Source organism: Portunus trituberculatus, chromosome 39, assembly GCF_017591435.1.
Source record: "Portunus trituberculatus isolate SZX2019 chromosome 39, ASM1759143v1, whole genome shotgun sequence".
NCBI classification, from domain to species: domain Eukaryota; kingdom Metazoa; phylum Arthropoda; class Malacostraca; order Decapoda; family Portunidae; genus Portunus; species Portunus trituberculatus.
The window spans coordinates 7,344,092-7,371,227 of record NC_059293.1 but is presented as its reverse complement, the minus strand read 5'-3'; the positions used below and the strand labels follow the sequence as shown (position 1 = coordinate 7,371,227).

Sequence of the window (27,136 nt, the reverse complement as noted above, 5' to 3'; positions counted from 1 at the left end):
GGGACCTTATTGTACTAGGTTCTGCAAGGTGATGATGGAGCAGATAGTCTACCTCTTTTTTCATCAAGTCTCTTTTAATGGGTGAAATGCAATAGGCTGGTTGTCTTATAGGCTTGATGTTATTAGATATTAATGTTATACCATGTTGGATAGTAGTACAAAGTCCTGGAAGGTCACCTGTGATTTCTGAAAAGTCTAGCAATAAGTTTTTAAGATTAGACTGTTGTGAAGGTGTTAAGGAAAGAAAAACCTCATCAAGGTTGGACATGATTTGGCTGTTTGAGGGGCGTCCTTTAGGTGACGAGAAGAGGAATTTGATGTCGGACTCTTCCTCGGGGGGCACAGGACCAGACTCCTTCCCTACCAGACATACAGGTACAGTGCGAGACAAGTCGTTCTCTGGTTCTCTGGAGTGGTAAGGTTTCATTAGGTTAATATGAACTAGTTGGGAATCCGTACGACGGTCAGGAGTGTGGGACCACATAGTTTAATGGACTTAGTTTTTGAGCCACAACATAAGGTCCCATGAATTTACTGTGAAGAGCATTGCCTGGAGTGGGGAGAAAAAGTAAAATCTTGTCTCCTGGTTTGAAACTTCTCATGACAGATTTGGGAAGAGAATTTTGTTGCATTTTAGTTTGAGATTTGAGGAAGTTTGATTTGGCAAAAGATCTGACTTCACTGATTTTATTCTTAAGGTTACTGATGTAGTCAGACACACTGGGGCATGAAGGAGTATTTTGAGTAAACCATTGATCCTTTAATATTTTGAGAGGCCCCCTAATCTGTCTACCATAGAGTAATTCAAAAGGGGAGTAACCTAAAGAATCTTGAGGAGATTCTCTTAAAGCAAAGAGAAGGAAAGAGATACTTTCATCCCAGTCTCCTTGATGCTCCAAGCAATACTTCTTCATCATGGATTTTAATGTTTGGTGAAACCGTTCCAGACAGTTTTGGGATTGGGGGTGGTAAGCTGAGGAGGTTACATGGTCGATGTTTAGCTCATTCACTATATGTTGGAAAAAATTGCTAGTGGAATTGCTACCCTTGTCAGACTGAATTTGTTTTGGAATTCCTACCGAGGTGAAAAAATGTATTAGATGTTTTACAAAGGTCTTTGATGTGATGTTCTTAAGAGGGAATGCTTCAGGGTACCTGGTAGTGGGATCCATGAGGGTTAACAAATACTGATTCCCTTGTTTGGTTTTGGGTAAGGGCCCTACGCAGTCCAGAACGATCTTTTCGAAGGGCTCCGTCTGAACTGGAATAGGCGTCAGAGGAGCTGGCACAAGGCGTTCGTTAGACTTACCCATAATTTGACATATGTGACATGTTTTTACATAGTGTGACACATCCTTTTTCATTCCTGGCCAAAAAAAATGTTGAAGAGCCTTCTTGTAGGTTTTTTGGATGCCTAGATGACCTGACAATCCATCATGAGCTAGTTCTATAATGGCTGGTCTTACAGACAAGGGGATGACAACTTGATGTATTTCTGACCAGGTGTCTAGTTGTTTCAGTTCAGGAGGTTTGTAGGCACGCCTCAGGACCAATTGTTACGTTCACCGGTTAAATGGGTAAGATTGGCATCGGGGAGCCGGTGAACAATAACAATAAAAAAAAAAAAAACACTGCAGGTTCAACTGGTGAGGAAATGCAAAAGGGGGCACTTAAGAAGCTATTTAATAACCCAATGACAATGAAACTGACATACACATAGATATAACAAGAAACACATGAAACTGACATATATATATATATATATATATATATATATATATATATATATATATATATATATATATATATATATGACACAGAAATAAATACAACAATAAAGAACCCAACTTAATACCTAACAATAATACTAATCCTATATGTAGGCAATGTGGAAAAAACGGGACGAGGGGAAGTGATAGTAATGAGGTGTCGCAGTGGTGAAATGCTGGGTGAGGTGGATCCCAGGGTAGTCCAAGAGGCGGTGTGTTCACTGGTTGAGGCCTTTACCTCGACTGACTTCCAGAAGTCAGAGAGCTTGCTTAACACTTCCGTTTGAGTCGAATGGGGCCGCGTGAATCCAACTTCGGGACAGTAGCGGGGCTTCATGAGACGGTGACGTGGAGGGTTGATGAGATGGTGACGTGGAAGGTTCATGAGACGGTGACGTGGAAAGGGAGGTGGAGAGGTGGCGAACGAGGTAGGAAGTGGAGGAGGTGATGGTAGTGGAGTATGTTACGGGCGGGCCGTAACACCCATCCCCTTGAGTGACGAACTTCTGCTGGCAGCCCATGCAGTTCGCTAATTCGGCGAGCAGGCACTAAAGCCAAAAGAAAAGAGGACTTTAGTGCAACATCCCTCAATGAAGCCAAACACAGAGGCTTATAAGGGGACTTCATTAAGAGATTTAAAACTAAGGACAAATTCCAATCAGGAATGCATGGTGAATCATTGTGCTTGGTCTGTTACCCTCTAGCTTGCTAGACTTCAAGTTGCATTACATACTACTTACTTTTTCTCAATTTTTGTATTCTTACATTAGAGCATATATAGGAAGCATAAAATTGCATTATATAAAAATCCAAAGTAACTTTTACTTTTCCTAGATGTCATGAAACTACTGAAGAATATTCTGCCAACCTGATGATAGCACAGTAAAAACTAATATTTTGATGCTGTTCTGCATGAATGAGAGCTCCCTCATTCTCTTTCTTTATTGATTAATTCTTTTATCATCAATGAATACATCAGATGTCAGCATCAAAAAGCTTCTTAATTATATAGAAATGACTGATGCTGCTTATATTAGTTTTCTTTTTTATATACATCTCTATTAGTTCACTGAGTTTTGGTTTTTATTAGAATTCCTGTAAGAAACATTTCATGTAATTTTTGTGTTCTTGCAGTACATTATATATTATCTAACTTTCAGGAGGCCAGCTTTGTGTATAGCACTGCTACATCTACGGACATCAACCATGATTTTCTCTTCAGAGATGGCATTACATCACATGTGAGTTGTGAAAATGCTTATATCTTGCATAATTTCAATGCATTATTAGTTTGTATTGTGATTTGTATATGAATTGTAAAATTATATCAAGATCAAGCTTGTACAAACTAAGCATTAGTTGTTCTAATAAAAAAAGAATTATAATAAGAAAGCATAAAACTTTAATTCATAATGTGGCAAGAAAACTATGAGGCAGCAAATCTATCACCATAACAGCTCCAATCAACTAAAGGTTTCCCTTGCTATTTGATGCTTCAATACAGTAATACTCCGCTTAACGAACGTTCGTCTAACGAATTTCCGGTTTAACGTACTATATAAAGTTAGACCAAAAAGTCTGCAAACGTACAACCACATCCATTTTAGCAAATTTTCTGGGTTTGAATTTGCTGGGTGAGGTACCGAACATGGCAGCTTCGCTGTGATTGTCTGGCTCCCCGCCTGTCTCTAGCGCTCCTGGAGCTGGATCCAAGATTCTTTAACAACCTCAGAGCAACCTCCTGCCGTGAAATGGCTTTCATGAATGCTTGGAGGGACGGTGACGAGGTTGCTCTAAGGTTGCTGGGAACATCACCTCTGGAGGTGGTGTTAGTCTCTTATATATGCATATATGTTCACAAAACATTTCTATTAGCATTTTACAAACCTTGCCCCCAAGAAAGGATTGTTTTGTAATGCATACAGTGAAATCTTACATGGAATACCAAAAAATAAAGCAGAGATGATGAGATCGGCCACAGACGGCGGAGACTCTGGCGACTTGGCCGCTTCTTCTTCTTGTGACCTTTTTAGCTTGGCGTGTTGTCTTTCACCACGATATTAAATTTGTTTCCACTCCTCTATTGCCTGCTATAATGGATATCATATCTTAGTATTCATATACGCTCATGCCATGAGGATAACCTGGACTCTGTGGCACTGAGTGATAGTGAATTACTAATGAAATATCGCTGTATTTCATTAGTAATTAGTAATTAGTGAATTACTAATGAAATACCGCGGTATTTCATTAGTAATTCACTATCACTCAGTGCCACAGAGTCGAGGTTATCCTCATGGCATGAGCATATATGAAAACAGTAAGCCCCCAAATTTAGCGAAATCCAGCTTAGCGAAACCCTTATTTAGCGACTGTCTGGAAAAAGGTCAAGCCCTCAAGTTTAGCGATTTCCTCTCATATTTAGCGAATTTACCACGCTACACTGTCCTGCCTCCTGCTCGCTCTGAGTCAATCGCGTGTCTGTTTGGCCGTGACGTCAGCCCCACAGTGCCTCTGGCATTCCCGCTCGACACTTGAGCTATTGTGTGTGTTAATCCAGCGTGTGAACTCATTTTTTGTGCTCCCATCCTCGCTGTTTAGCGAGTTTCGCTATCACCATGGCCTCCACTAGTGGTTCAGGGGGGGTGCTGATTCTCGTGAAGGTGGCGATATTGCAGCTGTAAATGGGGACTCGAAATGGGGACTTTGGGCGGACGAAAGACTGATTGGTATTTTTCCCTATTTAAAGTAGTATTCAAATTTGGCGAAATTCCAATTTAGCGATGGTTTCGGCAGACTAATAGGATCACTAAATGTGGGGCTTACTGTAATAAGATATGATATCCATTATAGCAGGCAATAGAGGAGTGAAAACAAATTTAATATCTTGGTGAAAGACAACCCGCCAAGCTAAAAAGATCACAAGAAAAAGAAGAAACAGCCAAGTCGCTGGAGTCTCCGCCGTCTGTGGCCGATGTCATCATCTCTGCTTTATTTTTTGGTATTTCATGTAAGATTTCACTTTATGCATTACAAAACAATCCTTTCTTGGGGGCAAGGCTTGTAAAAAGCTAATAGAAATATATATATATATATATATATATATATATATATATATATATATATATATATATATATATATATTTTTTAAATTTATTTATTTATTTTTTTAACCAATGTGGTATGTTGGGGACCAGCCCAGAACGCATCCCCCCTATTTCCATTATTTCCTATGGGAAAATTATGTCCGCTTAACGAATTTCCGCTCTACGAACAGCTTTGATACCCCCTATCCTGTTCGTTAAGCGGAGTATTGCTGTATTCAAAATTCAATTTTCCAATCGTTATGAATTATGTCCACTTGCTCATTTTCTGTAGTGTTGGTTTTTCTTCTTTTTCAATTTCTTCTTCTTCTTCGTCGTCTTCTTCTTCTTCTTCTTCTTCTTCTTGTAACCTTTTATGCTTTATATCACTTTGTAGGTCTTGGTTCCCTCTGGTGTTCCAATCTCAGTCCTTCTGCAGCCTGCAGGAGAGAGTGGAGAGCAAAAGACAGGGAGCGCTGCAGTTTTCACGAATGTTTTCTCCATGCCTGCTCTAGAAACTCTTTTACTGCACCTATAATTGCCTTTCTATCTCTCTCCATCTCACCTTGGTATAGGCCCAGCACAGTGAGGACTCCACCTTCTTCCACCTCCTCTAGCCTTCTAACCCATTCTTTTTCTATCACTGCCTTTACTGAACCTATCAACCTGTCTTTCTCCTCTTCATTCAACCAGAAAATGTTCTATAGTTTCCCTCATCCCTCTACAACTATTACAGTTCTGATCCACTTCATCTGTATTCCTAGTCTTCTTCTCCAGTGTACCTGTCCTTGCCTTTACTAACAACCTGCTACTCCAATCTCCTATGTCCCATTGAAGTGCCTCATGTCCATCCTTATACCTATACCATTTGTTGAGTGGTTTAAAGTTTTTCAGTCATATGCCAGGTACATGTTTATATCTCACAGCAGGATTGGCACATAGGCTACTAGCAAATATTAAAGTTTTTAAATGCAAAATACTGGAATCTAATAATGATCTAAATCCATGTGTGTCGTCAAATGTCAGAAGAAATCCTTCAGTTCACATTTAGAGCTTAAATCCACTCATTTACTTTTTTTTTTTTTTTTGTCATTTCAATGTCTGCCATAACTGGATGCATCTTATAAGCCCATGCATCTTATGAGCCATCAAATACGGTATCACCTATCAACTGATTGTAGTATGACAGTGTTAATCATATTACTGGAGATGTGAGAGGTTTATACTGGAGGCTTGTAGCTATATTGCACATTTAATCAATAATTTTTGTATATATTCCTTTGTGGAGAAAATACCATTAAAGAAAAGTATTTAACATTGTCGAAACACCTGAGAACAATGTTAAAAAATACTAAAAAGCCAAGATGATACACTTATTTACTGTAATAATATTCAGATCGGACATTCATACCTCACTGAGCTGGTCATGGCAAGGTGACTCAAGTATTTATCATTTTTCCCCATTTCCATGCACTTCAATGTGTTTTAATTGATATAGACTTCATGCTTAAGAAGCTCATAAAAGACCTACACTAAACCTAGAGTAGTAATGTGGTTTTCCTGAGGGTGAGGTGCTGTCTGGAATGGTGAATGATGACAGGATCTGTTGTTTACTTGTAAGCTGGCATGGAATGGGGGATCCTATGTCGAGCCGCAAAATATAAACAAGGGTTGGTGTCTAGGTCAGGTTTAGAGTGGTCTCTGATATAGAGAATTTCAGGGAGAGTGATAGGGGGCTGTGGCAATTCTGCAGTTAACATGCACTTTTTAATGCTAATATGTAGGGAGTAGCTGGTGACGTGGACACAGCCAGCATCGCATGACTTGGCTGTATATTGTGGTAGTATACTCACTGTAATTCAAGTCTATGAATTTTTTTTTTTTTTTTACATGCTTGGCTTTTACTGTTAGGTTAGTTTTAGTTAGGCTAACTTCAGTTAAGTTTGTTTTTAGTTTAGTTGGTCAAGCAAACCAAAATAAAAAAAAAATTGCTTATCCTCAAAAGTCTAAGGATGCAAACTACTGTACAGTGGTACCTCGACATATGATTTTAATTTGTTCCGTGAAGATTGTTGTATACAAAAAAAAGTATATCAAATGAATTTTTCCCATAGAAATTAATGGAAATAGAATTAATTCTTGTGATATGATCCAAAAAAAATTAACATGTTTTAAATACCAACCAAATATAGATTTGATATAAGATAAATACAATGTTTATTGTATGCATGATATTAATTAACTACATTGCCCAAAATAACAACTTAACCTGCAAAACTCGGGACACATCATGCAAGACTCGGGGCACGTCGATAGATGTTTATGCTTTTTACGGTTGTATTTTGGCTATTTTCTTCACCTTTTCTTTGCTTGTGAGCTGCCAACACTCATCAGGAGTAAACATATGCTCTATGTCACTGTGTCACCAATGATGAATGGTAGGAGCGACAGTGATTTCACGTCACGAATTTCAACTGACGTCACAGCGGTAGCCAACGAGATGCCATGCTTCCATTCCACTGTCAGTTGGTTGCTACCTGCTTGCAGTCACGCATCTAGCCGCTCCTGCTCCGTTTTACTCCAAGCAACGTCTCGCTGGGTAAGCTTTCTCCTATACAGTCCAAAGTTGACTGGGTGAAAAGCACATCGATGGACTACATATTTCTGATAGACAAGCAGTGAGGAATTTGTACGGGGGTTAATGCCACCTTACTGTGACGCTATATGGTGTATTATGACCGTCTTGTCTCTGTCTCTTTTATTGAGCAGTGTGATGTCGGGCACGGAGCAGTCTCTTCCTTCGCTCCCCTCCCTTTCGTCGTCTTCAGATGGCAAGAAAAGGAAGCGGTGCTCTGTGGATGATTCCACTCCTCCTCCACCTTGCGCTTCACCACCGTCACTCCCGAGGCCGAGCTCGGCAGGCCCCACTTCAGAGTCAGCTGTGTTTGGGGACAGAGTTGCCCTGGATAGGCTGTCTAGTCTAGTGTTGGGCCTTATTGACAAGCTGAACAGGACCCCAGCAGTGCTGGATGCATCTACGGACACCGGGAATGACTTTAGTGGTTTTCATGCCCTCTCGTCGTCTGAAGACTAGGCAGGGGTTGCCCCTGCTAGCCAGCCGGACCTTCTTGACGGTTTAGACCACCTCATCCATGACGATGATGAGGATGAAGATTTTCTGAGGGCTTTGGGTGACATTTCTGGCCACTTCCATGGCGAGGAGGAGAAGGGAGAGCCGCTGGCCGACAGCTTGGCCACTATCCTCAACGCCAACCTTTGCCGACGGCCTGTGTCCGAGAGTGTGAAGTTAACGTGTGCAAAGATCAAGTTCCCAAGTAATGTGCCGAATCTCATGATGCCTGTGACAAACGCAGCTATAACCAAGGCCATGAGTGTGAATGAAAAGCTGGTAGATGCCAAGCTTTTCCAGACTAACTGCCTGTTGACAAAGGCAATAGTTCCCATTACTGTGTGTGTTAATGATATTGGACAAAAGAAGGGTAAGAGCTTGTCATGTTATTTAGATGGCCTTAATAGTTGTTTGCGCCGTCTTACTTCAGCAGTGAATTACCTCAACCAGTTGCGGAAGGATGTTGCCTGAATCCATGTCCATGACTTGGCTATGGTCGATCTCTGCAAATGGGAGTGTGAGGTGAGTCAGCAGGAGTTATTTCCCTTTGATGTGACCCGTAAGTGTGAGGAGATACACAAGGCAAGTCAGCTGGCCCGGCCATCTTTCTGCCCTTCCTCCGAGAGGTTTTCTTCCTCTTCACGATCCTCTCACCTTCCCTCTCAGGCTCACTACCAGTCCTGCCCTCGTTCTCAGACCCGTTCTTTTTTCGGCCAGCGGCCTCCCCAGGGGAGGGGGATGCACGTGCCGAAGCTACACCAGCACTAACCCCTCTGGTGAGTTTCTCAATTCCACAATTAGTTAATACTCCTGATAATTTTAGAGGAGATAAGGTTATTTCTGCTGAATCCATGTGGAGGTCTCTGACTCAAGATTCCTGGATTTATGATGTGGTGAGGGGGAAATTTCTTGATTTTGTGTCTTTGCCTATTCAGACTGTACCTCCTCATCCTCTAACCCTGTCTCAAGCCGATGATTGGGCTTTGAACAATGCTTTACATCACTTCCTTATCCAGTCAATTGTGGAGCCTTGTTTACCTGATGTTCATGGTTTCTTTTCAAATGTTTTTCCTATCATCCAGCCAGTTGGCCCAGCAAGAGTCATTCTAAATTTAAAATACCTTAATTTTCATTTACCTTACTTACATTTTAAGATGGATTCATTGAAGGATGTCATACTTTTATTTTTTATCCTAACTGTTTCTTTGTTACAGTGGATTTTAAGGATGCTTATTACTCCATTTGTGTTAGGGGTGAGGACAGGAAATGGCTACAGTTTATATGGAAGGGCTGTTATTACAGATTTATTTGCCTCCCGCAGGGGTTATCTTATGCCCCTCACATATTTACAAAGTTAATGAAACCTGTCTTTTCCCACCTGCGATCCCTTGGGATGGTCGTGTTATGTTATTTGGATGACTTTCTTTTCATTACTTCATCAGTAGAGAGTTTACAGCCTCAGGTCAGCTATGCCTTGCATTTCTTTGATTCCCTGGGTCTTACTGTCAACGTGAGGAAGTCGATTTTGAAGCCTACAAAGAAGGTTACGTTCCTTGGTGTGGTGTTGGACTCTGTGCCATGACTATCACTTGTAGGAAGGAGTACATCAAGGAACAAGGCTTGCTGCTACTTAAGGGTAATGTCACTTTACGGGACTTATCATCTTTTATTGGTTTGACAGTGGCCTCTGCACCTGCAGTAGAGTTAGCTCCTTACCCAGCAGGTCCAGTTTGCTAGGGCAGTTTAGTCGTAATGCATTTGTTCTTTTCTCATGTTAAATTTTGTAAGGGTTTGTGACCCCCTTCTTAGGTTTGCAAAGTGGGGAAAGAAATTTTTTCTGTAAGTTTCCTGGGATTGGGTCCCATAATGTTCAAGAAATTTATATATACAATATATGTACTTGGTTGTGGCATAAAACTTAGGGACAAAAATTGTTTTGTACCCTGTGGAAGGTTCTTGCGATTTTTTGTGATACTGTCCTGAAATACATGTGATGGGTTTTACGTTTGCTATTTTGGTAATTTCCTTACCAACGTTCTGAGTATTGCTTTTCGTTTTTTTCCCTGGATTTTGTATTATAGTAGGTTTGAGGAACCTCTCTAAAGCTCTCGTTGGCTACCGCTGTGATGTCGGTTGAAATTCGTGACGTGAAATTGTAAGATTAAACGAGTACTTACCAAGTATGAAGTTTGATCGTAATTTCACGAACATTCAATGATGTCACAGTGGTGTACAACGCCCTCCCTCCCTACCCTGTCTGTTTTGTGATCCTCACTTTAGGGCGAATGGTCCTTGCGGCAATTTGTAACTGCTTTCTCAAACCTCCTCTCTAAAGTGACTAACAGTGGAATGGTAGTATGGCATCTCGTTGTACACCACTGTGATGTTGAATGTTCGTGAAATTACGATCAAACTTCATACTTGGTAAGTACTTGTTTAATCTTACAATTATAGCTCCTGAAACAATCCTTGAGTTTCTACTGACTCCTAGGTAATAGAAAATTTTCATCATATACTTAGAACAGAAAAGATTATCTTTGTAATATTTTTGCATTATTAAACTTAAAAAGTTATACCTGACATATATATATATATATATATATATATATATATATATATATATATATATATATATATATATATATATATATATATATATATATATATATATATATATATATATATATATATATATATATATATATATATATATATATATATATATATATATATATATATATATATATATATATATATATATATATATATATATATATATATATATATATATATATATATATATATATATATATATATATATATATATATATATATATATATATATATATATATATATATATATATATATATATATATATATATATATATATATATATATATATATATATATATATATATATATATATATATATATATATATATATATATATATATATATATATATATATATATATATATATATATATATATATATATATATATGGTGTCCCGCGAGTTAAGATACATACGCAGGGATATGATAGTTCAAGTGGATCTGATTAAAAAATACTCTATTAACATATGCTGTTTTTTGCTTTATTTAGTGAAAAATTGAAGGTGTAAATAGAGTGGTGACATGTGTTGCGGGAACCGCTAGAGCAAAATGGAGGAGGAGGATCAACAGCAGCAGCAGCAGCAGTAGGACATGGCTACAACATTATTTAAGTTTTCTAACATTATTCAATTTTGTTCATGACAAGAGGCTTGTGAGCCTTGAATATTAAAGGATGCAGGAACACATGACAGGAGGCTTGTGAGACTTGACATTAATTTACAAGCCCAGGAACTCATCGCGACGAGACTCTGGCCAGCTGTGGTGAGTTGCCAAGTACGAATAAAACGGTGTAATAAAATAGTTTTTGTAGGTATTTCGGTGTTTGCATTGTACACATTATCTTGATATTACAGGTTATAGCGAAACACAGCGGTGTCCTTGCTGATGATCCTCCTCCTCCATTCTGCCCAAGCGGTTCCCGCAACACACGCCACCACTCTATTTTCACCTTCAATTTTTAACTAAATAAAGCAAAAAACAGCATATGTTAATAGAGTATTTTTTAATCAGATCCACTTGAACTATCATATCCCTGCGTATGTACCTTAACTCGCGGGACACCCTGTATATATATATATATATATATGTATATACACACTCGATCCTCATTTTCCCTGATTAAATTTTGGATAATGAAAAAGTCCAGTCTGGATGTTACAGGAGAGAGGAGAGACTTCTCCTGAAAGTCTATATTGGCCACCCACCAAGTGACCAAATGTTGGGCATGACAATCCAAAGTAATAAACCTGTCAAAATCACCACAGGACTGGGCGAGACCTTGGTTTCGAATCAACTCCAGATACCTGTAACGGAGAGGAGCTAACTCTACTGCAGGTGCAGAGGCCACTGTCAAACCAATAAAAGATGATAAATCCCGTAAATTGACATTACCCTTAAGTAGCAGCAAGCCTCGTTCCTTGATGCGCTCCTTCCTACAAGATGTTTAGGTGGTAGTCTTGGCAACAGAGTTCAACACCACACCAAGGCACGTAACCTTTTTTGTAGGCTCCAGAACCGACTTCCGCACATTGACAGTGAGACCCAGGGAATCAAAGAAATGCAAGGCATAGCTGACCTGAGCCTGTAAAATCTCTACTGATGAAGCAATGAAAAGACAGTCATCCAAATAACATAACACGACCATCCCAAGTGATCGCAGGTGGGAAAAGACAGGTTTCATTAACTTTGTAAAAATGCGAGGGGCAGAAGATAACCCGTGCGGGAGGCAAATAAATCTGTAATAACGGCCCTTCCCCATAAACTGTAGCCATTTCGTGTCCTCAGACATAACATAAATGGAGTAATAAGCATCCTTAAAATCCACTGTAACAAAGAAACAGTTAGGGTAAATTAAAGGTATGACATCTTTCAATGAATCCATCTTAAAATGTAAGTAAGGTACATGAAAATTAAGGTATTTTAAATTTAGAATGACTCTTGCTGGGCCAACTGGCTGGATGATAGGAAAAACATTTGAAAAGAAACCATGAACATCAGGTAAACAAGGCTCCACAATTGACTGGATAAGGAAGTGATGTAAAGCATTGTCCAGAGCCCAATCATCGGCTTGAAACAGGGTTAGAGGACGAGGAGGTACAGTCTGAATAGGCAAAGACACAAAATCAAGACATTTCCCCCTCACCACATCATAAATCCAGGAATCTTGAGTCAGAGACCTCCACATGGATTCAGCAGAAATAATCTTATCTCTAGAATTATCAGGAGTATTAACTAATTGTGGAATTGAGGAACTCACCAGAGGGGTTAGTGCTGGTGTAGCTTCAGCACGTGCATCCCCCTCCTCTGGGGAGGCCACTGGCTGAAAAAAGGCCGGGTCTGAGAACGAGGGCAGGACTGGTAGTGAGCCTGAGAGGGACGGTGTGATGACCGTGAAGAGGAAGAAAACCTCTTGCCAAATGTCTTGGAGGAAGGGCGGAAAGACGGCCGGCCCAGCCGACCTGCCTTGTGGATCTCCTCATACTTGTGGGTCACATCAAAGGGAAATAACTACTGCTGACCCACCTCACACTCCCATTTGCAGAGATCGACCATGGCCGAGTCATGGACATGGATTCGGGCCACATCCTTTCACAACTGGATGAGGTAATTCACTGCTGAAGTAAGAAGGCGCAAACAACTATTAAGGCCATCTAAATAACAGGACAAGCTCTTACCCTTCTTTTGTCCAATATCATTAACACACACAGCAATGGAAACTATTGCCTTTGTCAACAGGCACTTAGTCTGGAAAAACTTGGCATCTACCAGCCTTCCATTCACACTCATGGCCTTGGTTATAGCCGCGTTTGTCACAGGCATCGTGAGGTTCGGCACATTACTTGGGAGCTTAATCTTTGCACACGTTAACTTCACACTCTCAGACACAGGCTGTCGGCGAAGGCTGGTGTTGAGGATAGTGGCCAAGCTGTCAGCCAGCGGCTCTCCCTTCTCCTCCTCGCCATGGAAGTGTCCAGAAAGGTCACCCAAAGCCCTCAGAAAATCTTCATCCACATCAACGTCATGGGTGAGGTGGTCTAACCTAGCAGGGGCAACCCCAGCCTCGTCTTCGGACTATGAGAGGGCATGAAAACCACTAAAGTCATTCCCGGTGTCCGTAGATGCATCCGGCGCTGCCGGTGTCCTGTTCAGCTTGTCAATAAAGCCTGACACTAGGCTAGACAGCCTATCCAAGTCAACTCTGTCCCCAAACACAGCAGACCCTGACGTGGCGTCTGCCGAGCTCGGCCTTGGGAGTGACGGTGATGAAGTGCAAGGTGGAGGAGGAGTGGAATCATCCACCGAGCACCGCTTCCTTTTCTTGCCATCTGAAGATGACGAAAGGGAGGGGGGCAGAGGAAGAGACTGCCCGACATCACACTGCTCAATAAAAGAGACAGAGACAAGACGGTCATAATACACCATGTGGCATCACCGTAAGGTGGCATTAACCCCCGTACAAACTCCTCACTGCTTGTCTATCAGAAATATGTAGTCCATTGATGTGCTTTTCACTCAGTCAACTTTGGACTGTATAGGAGAAAGCTTACCCAGCGAGACGTTGCTTGGAGTAGAACGGAGCAGGAGCGGATAGATGTGTGACTGCGAGGAAGTAGCAACCGACTGACGGTGGAATGGTAGCATGGCATCTCGTTGGCTACCGCTGTGACGTCAGTTGAAATTTATGATGTGAAATTTCTCTTTATGGGATCCTTTGATATGATATTGTATTTGAAAGTGGCCTTTTGCTGAGACCTTGTGAGTATGATAGAGTATAATAGATGGATTTGTTTTGAGAGGAAAATCTCTGATGAAGTATGATAACAAAATTCTATAGTAAATTGGAGAACATGCCCCGTAGACATACTTTTGAGGGAGATTTTAGTAAAAGGTGCCAAATTTCAATCACATATTTAAATTTTTGACATGGTTTTCATGTGGTTTCTTGGTTCTTTGCTAAAATATTATCTTCTTTTTTCAGTTGCAAGAAACTTACATACCACGTCTTGTGGCCATTGATTTGAAAGGTAACCTTCATAGTCTGCCTGTTGAAGGCAGATTATACAGTGACTATCAAGCAGAACCTTCTACTAGTGAAGCTGCTTGGGATGAAAAAGTTGAATTTATTCAGCAGCTGCCACAAGAAAAGAATGAGTTTCTTAAAGACCTTGAGCAAGAAGATGCAAAATTTCGAGGTGTAAGAGATGAAGACAAAGATATATGCATTGGTTAGTATCATATTTGGTATTCATTTACAGTATATGGTTGACTAGTCTCAGCAGAATAAGAACTCATATTTTACTTACTGTTTAGGCACTTTCTTTACATTTAAAAAAAAAAAAAATTTCAAAGTAGAAGTGAACTAATCTAGCACTAAGTTATGAAATTTTAATTAAGAGATTGTAAGAAATTTTTTCATGTATTGCAAAACATATTTCTGAATGCTACCAGGAAAAGTTTTGAAAGTTTTGAATTAGAGTATGTATTGATTGTTACCAAGCCATCGTGAGTATAGCTGAAGGTCTTCTGCAAACTGTAACTCCCAATCCTTGATATATATATATATATATATATATATATATATATATATATATATATATACATATACATATACATATATATATATATATATATATATATATATATATATATATACACACACACACACACACACACACACACACAGTAATTATCCGCTTAACGAACAGGATAGGGGGTGTCAAAGCTGTTCGTAGAGCGAAAATTCGTTAAGCGGACGTAATTTTCCCATAGGAAATAATGGAAATAGGGGGGGATGCGTTCTTGGCTGGTCCCCAACATACCACATGAGTTTGAAAAAGAAGAAAAAAAAAAAAATATATATATATATATATACAGTAAGGTCTCGGTTTACGTCAGAGTTACGTTCCTGAAACATGACGTAAGTCGATTTTGTACGTAACTCGAGTTTCCGTACATTTCAAAGCATATTGTGGAGTTTTCAACCAATCATTGTTTATGGTCATTCAGGTAAGTTAAAGGTTATATTGTTATATTATTTACAACTATGTAGGAATATGAAACACAAGCTTGTTTTTGTTGTTGATTAGGGCCACGAACGTGAAGGACTGCAGGTTGCCGAGAGGGGTGGACGCCTGAGGCCGCCAGGAGGGTGAGCAGGTCAAATGTTGTGACGCCCACAGGGCGGACAGCTGGGAGTGTAGTGCAGTGCGGTGGGAGTAGAAGCGTGGGCAGCGGGGCAGGAAATGCAATAGGAAAGGGCAATAGGGATCAGCAGACAGGCGCAGACGGTGCAAGTCAGCTGCGAGTGTCGTGTGGCCCAGGCGAAGGCTCCGGAGTTGTTATTGTTGTGATGGGTGTGCGAGCCCTCAAGGTCGTCAACCTCCCCGTTGTCATGGTAACAGGCTTCTCATTTTCTTCTTCCCTCCCTCACACACAGCTGCTGCCTCCCTTCTCATGTCTTTTAATTATGTTCTCTTTTTCTTGTAGCATAATGGTTTTCCTTTTCTTAGCATCACTGCTGTCACTAAGAAGTTTTCTCTTTGGTGCCATTGAGCAAGATACTAAGAACTTGAGTCAGTAAACGCAGAAGTAGGATAACACTCTTGCCAGGGGCGATGGTGTGGTGGAACTGAGACAGGGTGTTATTGTATTCAAGCGTGAGGCGGGCGGTGTGGCGGGCAACCACCAACAATAGCAATAAATCCTGCACTCTACGATTTATAAATTTTTTATTTTTTTAATCTTAAATTGCCTTACAGTGGACTGACGTAACTACGAGTTTGACGTAACTCGAGACCGACGTAACCCGGGACTTTACTGTATATATATATATATATATATATATATATATATATATATATATATATATATATATACACACACACACACACACACGTTTGACAGCACATTGGGCCACCGGTTTACCACTACTTTTATGATGTCATATGAGTCATTGGAAGTTAGAGGAGCTACGTACAAATTCTCTCACATTCTCTCATATATGTTCACAAAACAACATATTTATTAGCTTTTTACAAACCTTGCCCCCAAGAAATGATTGTTTTGTAATGCATAAAGTGAAACCTTACATGGAATACCAAAAAATAAAGCAGAGAGGAGATGAGCCACAGACGAAGCGGGAGACTCGCGGCGACTCAGCCGCTTCTTCTTCTTCTTGTGACCCTTTTAGCCTGCGTGCTGTCTTTCTCCATGATATTTATTTTCACTCCTCTATTGCCTGCTATAATGGATATCATATCTTAGTATTCATATATGCTCATGCCATGAAGATAACCTCAACTCCGTGGCACTGAATGGCAATGAATTATTAATGAAATACCGCGGTATTTCATTAGCAATTCATTAACACTCAGTGCCACAGAGTCAAGGTTATCCTCGTGGCATGAGCGTATATGAATACTAAGATATGATATCCATTATAGCAGGCAATAGAGGAGTGGAAACAAATATCATGGGGAAAGACGGCGGTAATTCAACGAAGCTCATATGGCAACACTGCCCCGCTCCCTCTCGCCTTCCATTTGTTTACGCACACCTCCATGGAGTTCTCTCTGCAAATTTGGAGGAATCCATGTGCTCAACTTTGTGCGACATGGTGCCAGCAACCAAGAAAAACATTAGGCTAACTTTGGAGCAGAAGATGAATATAATTAAAATGAAAAGAGATGGAAAAAGGAACTGTGATATTTCCAGAGAGTTTGGTGTGGGAGAATCAACTGTGAGAATGGTGTTTAACCCCTTCACTACGGTGACGCCTATGTGGGCGTCATGAAGCCCCAGTAGCAAATACGGTGACGCCTACGTACACGTCATATTTCTTTTCTGAGCTTTCTTCAGTTCAGTTGTCCCGTATAGTGTGTTGGATACCAACTACACACGCCGTATGCTGTCCTTGAAATCCTACTGCTCCTCCCACCATCCTTGTCTCCACCAATCACTAAAGATAAGCTACATGCTTACAGTGTCTAAAATTACCCAATGGCATAGACTGTTCCCATCTCTCTCTCTCTCTCTCTCTCTCTCTCTCTCTCTCTCTCTCTCTCTCTCTCTCTCTCTCTCTCTCTCTCTCTCTCCCATCTCCTTTCCTCCTCCCATCTCCTTCCCTCCCTCCCCTCTCTCTCCCTCTCGAAGATAAGTTACATGCGTCCGCCTTGTAACATTCGTGGAAACACACACACACACACACACACACACACACACACACACGAGACGCGGTAGAGGAAGCACGCAATACCGTCGCCCCGAGAATCAGCTGATCTTCACTACCTTTGTTTGGGTTTACAGTGGCCTGGGCGAAAAGTGTGGACTCATTTTTTTTTTTTCATGAATACAGTGTTAAGTAATAATGAGTGAGAAAGATATTCCATCTAAATGCAGGTATGTGACAAGGGAAAGAATGAAAGCTGATGATGACAATGTTGGTGAGGGAGAAAGAGAATTTGAAGGTTTTGATACGGCGCAAACTTCGCTATTTGATAGAGTCCTGACTATCGAACGTAAATTAGATAAATTGATAAAGGAGAGTATGAGAGTGAAAGAGAATGAAGAACAGGATAAAGAGCTCCAAAAATTGAAAGAAAGGATAAAAAGAGTGGAAGAAACGAAACTAGGCTAAGAACCGAAAATGAAGAATTAAAAGTCCAAATAGCAAACTACAAGAAATTGATGGAAGAAGGACTCGGTAAAGCCGAGAAAGAAAAAGAGAAGCTAAAAGATCTAGTTAACAAAGAAGAAGAAAGAGTACAAGACGTGATTAAAAAAGGAATACAAGCATGGAGAATCCAAGATAAGAAAGACAAAGAATCATTTCAAGAAGTATTTCAAGAACAGTTAAAAGAAAGAGATGAAAATATGACAAGCAAAATGATAGGAGTCCTCAAGAAAAAAGAAAATTTAGTAAGAGAAATTGCGGAAAAAAAGAAGAGTGTAATTATTTTTGGACTGAAAGAAAAAAATTTTAAATATAGACCAAGAAGGGAAAAAGATGAAATGAAATTGTAAGATAGAGGCACTTGGCAACTCTGCCCAGTGACTGAGGCTCCCGAGCTGCTAGCTAGGCAGTCAGCTTACCTTGACGAGAGAGGGACGCACTCACAGCTACTGTATACCTCCATTGCCACTCAGTAAAGACACCACGGAAGCCTGCCTTTCCTTCAATCCTGCATGGCGCAGTGAGACGGAGCTAAGACGTGGACATACGTCCCTATACGCCCAAGATGTACACACCACGCCGTCGAGGGGCAACTGCAACTCGGGGATCGGGACCAGCTCATGGAGGCAAACCCATGCCGCTGCTAGGCCAGACGTTACAGGCCTTCTGAACAGCATGGCCTCCCTCCTGTCTCAGTCTCAACGCGCCCATCAGGCCAGGCGTTCCTGCTGCAGCCACGCCAGAGAAGTGCGGATGGAGATGACGCCGGCAGGATTTCGAACGTGGCGTCGCTCAGTCCAAACATGGCTGCGCCTCTCAGCATGGCCCGACCAAGAGGCCGTGCTCCATATGAGGCTGCTCTGTGTCCCTGACCTCCAGTGTGCCCTGGACGCGAGGTTCAGCGCAGATCAATGGGAGGCCCTGGACCTTAAGGGCACCCTGGACGCCATAGAAAAATTCGTACTACAGGCAGCGAACCAGGCAGTGAAGTGGGCGGAATTTTTCAGCGCCTGCCAAGCCCCAGGTGAGTCAGTGCAAACCTACATGACGCGGTGTGCCCAGGAGGCTCGTGAGTGTGGATTCCAGTGCCCTGGTTGTGTCCGTGAAGCGAGGAGAAAGTTTCTTGGGAACGAGCAGTGGCGGGTGGGCGCTGGCGCCAACAGCTCGGCGAGGATGAGGAACTGGTAGTTGCCGCCAGATAAAAACAAAGCCTGCCCACCGCCGCTCTGCGACAGATGCTGCCACCAAGTCTGGGGCCAGGTATTGCTCCAACTATGGTGAGAAGCACGACTATGACAAGGCGTCGTGCCCCGCTTCCGGCCGCAAGTGTGGGGCGTGCGGGAAACCGGGTCACTTCAAGAGGGTATGGAGATCGACCAGGACACGGGAAGCAAGTAAGCTAGTGAGCACTGTCACCGTTAGCTCGATGTGCCCCGAGCCCGTACTACAGGTGTGTGTGGGGCCACTGGCGAGCAAGGTGGCGGTCGAAGTGACAGCTGTGGCTGATACCGGGGCACAAGTGTGTGTCGCTGGCCCAGCCATGGCAAGGTCACTGGGTCTCAAGCCTGTGCTGTTACAGCGTCGGGCTGGCATCAGAGACCTAGCAAAGATCCCCCTCACCTGCCTGGGTGCAGCGCCGTGCCGCATCGGCCTGGGCGGGCGCTCTACTGTTCAGGATATATACTTCGTCGAGTCGGTGGAACACATGTATCTCTCGTTCACCACCTGCAAAGAACTAGGCCTCCTCCACGACAACTTAGACCGCCGCTGGTGTGGTGCAGAACAGGAAGACACTGATAGAGGCCCCGACATCCCTGCCAGGACCACTGTTCTACCACTCGAGGAGAACGTGTCTCGCCTTGAGGAGTGGCTGCTACATCAATTCTCCTCGACCTTTGACACGGATCGTTACCCGCTGCGGGTAATGCAGGGCCCGCCACATCGCATCCACCTTCAGGAGGGCGCACAACCTTACGTGACACACCAGCCTCCATAAACACTGGGCGAGCGAGGTAAAATGCAGCTCGACGATGACGTCAGAAGAGGAGATTCGACCTGTACCAGCAGGGAGGCTACGGAATGGTGCGCCAGGATGGTCGTGGTGGCGAAAAAATCGGGAAAGCCCAGGAGGACAGTTGACTTCAAAGATTAAACGCCAGCTGCCTGCGGAAACGAACACTCCCGCTTTTGACATGGTGTCCGATATAACACTGTACAAGACGGTGGCCGACGCTCACTGGGGATTCCATCAGATTGAGCTGGAGGAAGAAAGCAGGCGCCTGACAACATTCATAACACCATGGGGCGGTATCAGTACTGTCGCACTATGGGGCACTGCTCGACAGACGCTTATACGAAGAGATTCGACGAGCGGTAGTGGACTTTAAAAGCATAAGTGTGTGGACGACACGCTGCTAGATCCCAGTGTCGAGGGGCATTCTGGCATACCTATGATTTTTTGGAGCTCTGTGCGAGAAAGGGCATCACATTGAAGCCTGAGAAATTCAAGTTCTGTCGCTGCGAAGTGGAGTTTGTGGGCTTCCACCTTGGTTGGGAGGAATACCGACCCACTAAGGACAGATTAGCGGCCATCCGTGACTTCGCCATGCCAGCATAGCCCACAATCACAGACGTGAGGTCATGGTTTGGCTTCGTGAACCAGCTGGCGCAATTCCTGGCCACTGCCCCTGTGATGTCCCCCTTCAGGGAGCTCCTTGAGAAGCCAGCAGGAAAGAAAATCTACTGGGACGAGCAGTTGCAAATAAAACTACGGCAGGCCAAAAACACCATCTGCCAGCTCGCCAGTGATGGGCTGGCATATTACGACAGAACCAGACCCACGGCGGCCATCATTGACTGGAGCAGGGAAGGAATTGGCTTCGTGATCCTCCAGCAGTACTGCTCATGCGTGTCATCTGAGGTGCCTTTCTGCTGCAGAGGAGGGTGGCGCTTGGCCCTCTGTGGCAGCCGCCATCTCACCACGGCGGAAGCAGGCTACGCGCCCATCGAAGGTGAGGCCCTGGCTGTTGCCTGGTGCTTCAAGAAGGCTCGCCTCTTCCTATTGGGATGCCCTAACCTGGTGCTAGTGACTGACCACCGCCCGCTGGTGGTGTTATTGGGCAACAAAGCACTCACGGATGTCATCAACCCACGCCTGTTTCGCCTGAAAGAACAAACACTACAACATCAGTTCACCATCCGGTATCTCCCTGGCAAGAGAAACTTTGCTGCCGACTTCCTATCCAGGTATCCTCCATGAAGACGAGAGGCCGAGGATGAAGACAACGACGAGGAGCTGGCAGCGGCAGTGGCAGCGTCAGTGGTGGGTGCACTAGACCTCAGTGACAGCCTCACGCTTGACGAGGAGATGGTGTTACAGGCGTCACAAGATGATATACCATGCTGATAGCCAAGGTACTGGCTGGGGACTGGCACCCGCAGAGGGCACACAAGCTGTCGTGCCTCAAACCTTACTACAGTGTGAGAGACAGGCTAGGCGTGTCACGAGGCCTGGTCACATACGTGTACGACCAAAACCACCCACGCCTGGTCATCCCCGACAATCTCCGTCAGCGAGTGGCAGAACACCTTCACGCAGGCCATCAAGGTATCGACTCCATGCTAAGAAGAGCAAGGCAAACCGTATATTGGCCTGGCATTGAGGGTGATTTACGGCATCATCGCTCCTCCTGCGAGGTTTGCAACACAGCATAGAGAGACTACTTCTCATCCTCCTGCTACCCGTTTCAACAGACGGTGACAGACATATGCCAGCTGGAAGGACACCATTACCTAGTCTAGAGACAGGCTCACGGGCTGGCTGGAAGTGTCACACCTGGCGGCGAGCGAGTGAGATTCGCGATCGGCTACAGCAATATTTCTGCTGCTGGGGCGCCCCTGAGCAACTATCTATGGATGGGGGAACCAACTTAGTGTGCGAGGAAATGCGTGCATTCTAAAAAATGGAGGGTGACACAGTGTCATCAGCTCATTACCCTCAATCAAATGGTAGAGCGGAGGCGGCGGTAAAAACTGCAAAAAGGCTGCTACATGGCAACATTGGCGAGGATGGAAGTCTGGACACCGACAGTGCGTCACTCGCTCTCCTCCAATACCTCAACACACCACTCCGGGACATCAACAAATCCCCGGCACAGCTGGCGACAGGCCGTCAGTTACAGGATGGTGTGCCAGCTGTCACATGTCGGCTGCAGGTGGACAAGTTTTGGGGGCAGACCCTTAGAAGGTGTGAGCGACAGATGGGGGAGCACATTGAAAAAGTACTGCTCGAGAGCGACAACACAAAGCGTCGCTCTCCTCTACTAGGTAGCAGAGTCCTGGTACAAGACCAACACTGATGTGGAACAGAGCGGGAACGGTCGTGGAAGACAAGGGGAGCAGGCAGTACATCATACGGCTGGATGGCAGCGGGCGTGTCTCGCTGAGGAGAAGACAGCACCTGCGGCCTGTCACAAGCGCCCGCTGAGGAGGCAGGAACACAGGCACCAGCAGGGGCAAACCAGGCGAGAGCCAGCCTATGCTCAGTCTTCTGAACTAGGCGACAAGACCACGCGGTGGCTCAAGATTATGTCAGTAATACACACACATATACATGTACACAGACACACATGTACACACGCACACAGACACATTCAGGGACAGGGAGACAGTTGTATCTTTCCGTTTATTTGTTTGTTTGTTTGTTGCTTCTCATATTGTGGCACTTTTGTTTCTTTACTTTGTATTCACGTCATGTTAGGACATATCCTTCTATTGTTTATAATGTACTGTGAGGTGCCTGTGGTATTATATATTCTTGTGCACATTGCATCATGCAAAATTGCCTGCGTGCAATCTGTGGGGGGGAGTTGTAGGATAGAGGCACTTGGCAACTCTGCCCAGTGACTGAGGCTCCCGAGCTGCTAGCTACCCGGCAGTCAGCTTCCCATTGACGAGAGAAACTCACAGCTACTGTATATATTGACTCAGTAAAGACACCACGGAAGCCTGCCTTTCCTTCAATCCTGCAGAAATCAGTAAAAGACCTACTAAAACATCTGAATGACGAGGATAGACAGAACTTAGAAGAGGAAGTAGAAGAAATCCATAGAATGGGACCATATCAAGAAGGAACAGTGAGACCAATTAAGATATTACTAAAATCACAAGCAGCAGCAGAAGAAGTACTATATAGAAAAACAAAACTCAGAGAAACAGAAGGTTGCAAAGATATATATATAAAGAAAAATAGACACGAGGAGGAAAGGAAGAGACACAATGAACTGGTGGCAGAAGCAAGAGAAAAAATAATGAAAGGTCAGAGGAGGAGAAGAAGGCATTTTTGGAGAATTATAGGAGACAGGATAAGGAAATGGTATATAAAAGAAAGAAGAGAAAAGAATGGAGCAAGTTTAACTAAAAATGATAAGAACAAGAGATTAAAAATGATGTATACAAACATAGATGGGATTTTATCTAGTAAATTAGAATTAAGAGATTACATAAAGAAAGAAGAACCAGATATTGTATGCCTGGTGGAAACAAAGTTAAATGAGGCAATAAAATAGACATAGATAAAAGTATAATATATGGAGGAGAGACAGAGTGGGTAAAGGAGGAGGAGGAGTCATGATGATGTTAAGGAAGGAGATAGTGGTAAATCAAGTGGAGTTTCGGGAAGGAAAATAAAAAATACTGTATGTTAAGATGCATATTAACAAAAAGGAGTTAACAATCATTGGAACATATGTGCCACCAAAATCAAACTCATGGACTAACCAAGAATATAGAGACATGATAGATGACACAATAAGTCTTACAAGAATCATTAAGGAAAGGAGAAAAGTGATATTAGTAGGAGATTTCAACTGTAAAGAGGTAGACTGGGAAAATTATGAAAGTGGTATGGGGAAGATGCCTGGGAGATAGATTCCTGAACCTAATGATAGATAATTTGATGGTCCAAAGAGTAAAAGAAAACACAAGATTCAGAGGAAACGATGAGCCGGCAAGATTAGACCTAGTTTTTACAAGGGATATACCAATTAACGATGATATAAGATACAAGTGCCCATTGGGAAAGAGTGACCATGTAATATTAGAAATGGATATAGAAGAAGGAAAGGAAGATAGAGATGAATCATACAAAGGAGACCGATTAAATTACAGAAAGGCTGATATTGAGAATCTCAAGAACTATTTTAAAAGCGTAAACTGGGAGGAGATGGAAAACTCATTAACGGTTCAAGAGAAATATAACTTATTTTTGGAAATATACAAAACTGGGGTCAGGAATATGTTCCGAAATATAGACCTAAAGAAGAAGGAAAGAAAGATTGGTTTAATGCAAGATGTGCTAGGGCAAAGGAGAAACGAGATGGAGCATGGAAAAGGTGGAGAAGAAACAGAAATCCAGAAAATAAGGAAAACTTCAAAACAGCAAGAAATGAATATGCTAAGGTGAGAAAGGAAGAAGAAAGAACTATGAAAAGGACATTGTCGAAAAATGTAAGGAACAACCAAAATTGTTCTACAGATTCATAAATGGAAAAATAAGACAAAAAGAAACAATAGAAAGGTTAAAAGGAGAAAACGGAATGGTGGAAGACCCAAAAGTATGGCAGAACTGTTAAATAGTAAATTTCATGAGGTCTTTACTAAGGAATCCAAATTTGAAAGACCACAGGGTAATAGAGACTGTCTATATGAAAGAGATTAAAGTAACCAAGCTTGAAATAAAAAGTTGATGACGGAATTGGATGAGGAAAAGGCAATGGGACGGATGAAGTCTCAGGCAGAATACTGAAAGAATGTAGGGAAGAACTAGCAAGTCCAATATACAACATCATAAAATGCTCAATAGAAAATGGAACAGTGCCAGTGGAGTGGAAAAGAGCTGAGGTGGTTCCCATATATAAGAGCGGAAGGAAGGAAGAACCTTTAAATTACAGACCGGTATCACTAACTAGTGTAATATGCAAGATGTGTGAAAAAGTAATAAAGAAGCAATGGATTGAGTTTCTTGAAGACAACAAAATATTATCAAATAGCCAATTTGGTTTTAGAAAAGGTCGGTCATGTGTGACAAATTTATTGAGTTTCTACTCTAGAATAGTTGATAAAGTACAAGAGAGAGAGGATGGGTTGACTGTATTTATTTAGATCTAAAAAGGCTTTTGATAAAGTGCCACATGAAAGATTACTATGGAAGTTAGAGGAGAAGGGTGGCTTAAAAGGAAGCACATTGAGATGGATGAAGAATTACTTAAGGGGAGAGAAATAAGGACGATAGTTAAAGATATGAAGTCCAAGTGGAGAACAGTAGACAGCGGAGTGCCACAGGGTCAGTATTGGCACCAATACTTTTTCTCGTATATATAAATGACATGCCAGAGGAGTGAACAGCTACATAAATCTGTTTGCGGATGATGCGAAACTGTGCAGAGTCATTAAACAAAAGAGGATTGTGAAATACTGCAGGAAGACTTAAACAAGATCTGGAAATGGAGCAAAAAATGGGAGATGGAATTCAATGTGGACAAAAGCCATGTCATGGAAATGGGAAAAGTGAAAGACGACCAGTGGGAATCTATAAGATGGGAGATGGAGTAGAACTAGAAAAAGTAAAAAAGGAAAAGGACTTGGGAGTGACAATGGAAGAAAATAATCAACCGGTAAGCCATATTGATAGAATTTTCAGAGAGCGTATAATTTGCTAAGGAATATTGGAGTAGCATTTCACTATATGGACAAGGAAATGATGAAGAAATTGATAAGTGCTAAAATAAGACCTAGATTGGAATATGCAGGAGTTGTGTGGACTCCCCATAAAAGAAACACATAAGAAAATTAGAGACTACAAAAATGGCTACAAGAATGGTTCCAGAATTTAAAGGGATGGCATATGAGGAGAGACTAAAGGCAATGGATCTACCAACCTTGGAGCAGAGAAGAGAGAGGGATCTGATACAAGTTTATAAATTGATTAACGGAATGGATGAAGTGGATAATGAGAAACTGATCCTGAGAGAATATGACTTTAGAAGCACAAGATCGCATAGTAAGAAACTAAGGAAGGGACGATGTCTGAGAGATGTTAAAAATTAGTTTCCATAAAGATGTGTTGAGACTGGGAACAGTTTGAGTGAGGAAGTGGTGTCAGCAAAGAGTGTACATAGTTTTAAAGAAAAATTGGATAAGTGTAGATATGGAGACGGGACCACACGAGCATAAAGCCCAGGCCCTGTAAAACTACAACTAGGTAAATACAACTAGGTAAATACACACACACACACACACACACACACACACACACACATACACACACACACACACACACACACTACAAAATGTTTCCCGCAAAGATGTGTTGAGACTTGGAACAGTTTGAGTGAGGAAGTGGTATCAGCAAAGAGTGTACATAGTTTTAAAGAAAAATTGGATAAGTGTAGATATGGAGACGGGACCACACGAGCATAAAGCCCAGGCCCTGTAAAACTACAACTAGGTAAATACAACTAGGTAAATACACACACACACACACAGATATTAAAAAATATAGTTTCCCGCAGAGATGTATTGATACGTGGAACAGTTTAGATGAAGAAGTAGTGTCTGCAACGAGTGTGCACACTTTTAAAGTAAGATTGGATAAGTGTAGATATGGAGACGGGGCCACACGAGCATGAAGCCCAGGCCCTGTAAAACTACAACTAGGTAAATACACACACACACACACACACGCAAGGAATATTCATGATTTTAAGAAAAAGCTGGACATTAATAGATATGGAGACGGGACAACACGAGCATAGCTCTTTTCCCGTATGTTACAATTAGGTAAATACAATTAGGTAAATACATGTGTGT

The 27,136-nt window shown here is 42.3% G+C and overlaps 1 protein-coding gene across 1 annotated transcript in view; it reads left to right on the top strand.

The window, feature by feature from the left end:
- Positions 1-27,136, top strand: part of LOC123515649 (protein misato-like) — a 284,397-nt gene that overhangs the window by 39,538 nt on the left and 217,723 nt on the right. Inside the window, exons 3-4 of the mRNA XM_045274468.1 lie at positions 2,930-3,010; positions 14,576-14,822. Of these exons, the coding sequence (XP_045130403.1) occupies positions 2,930-3,010; positions 14,576-14,822 (328 nt within the window). The remainder of the gene's footprint in view (positions 1-2,929; positions 3,011-14,575; positions 14,823-27,136) is intronic.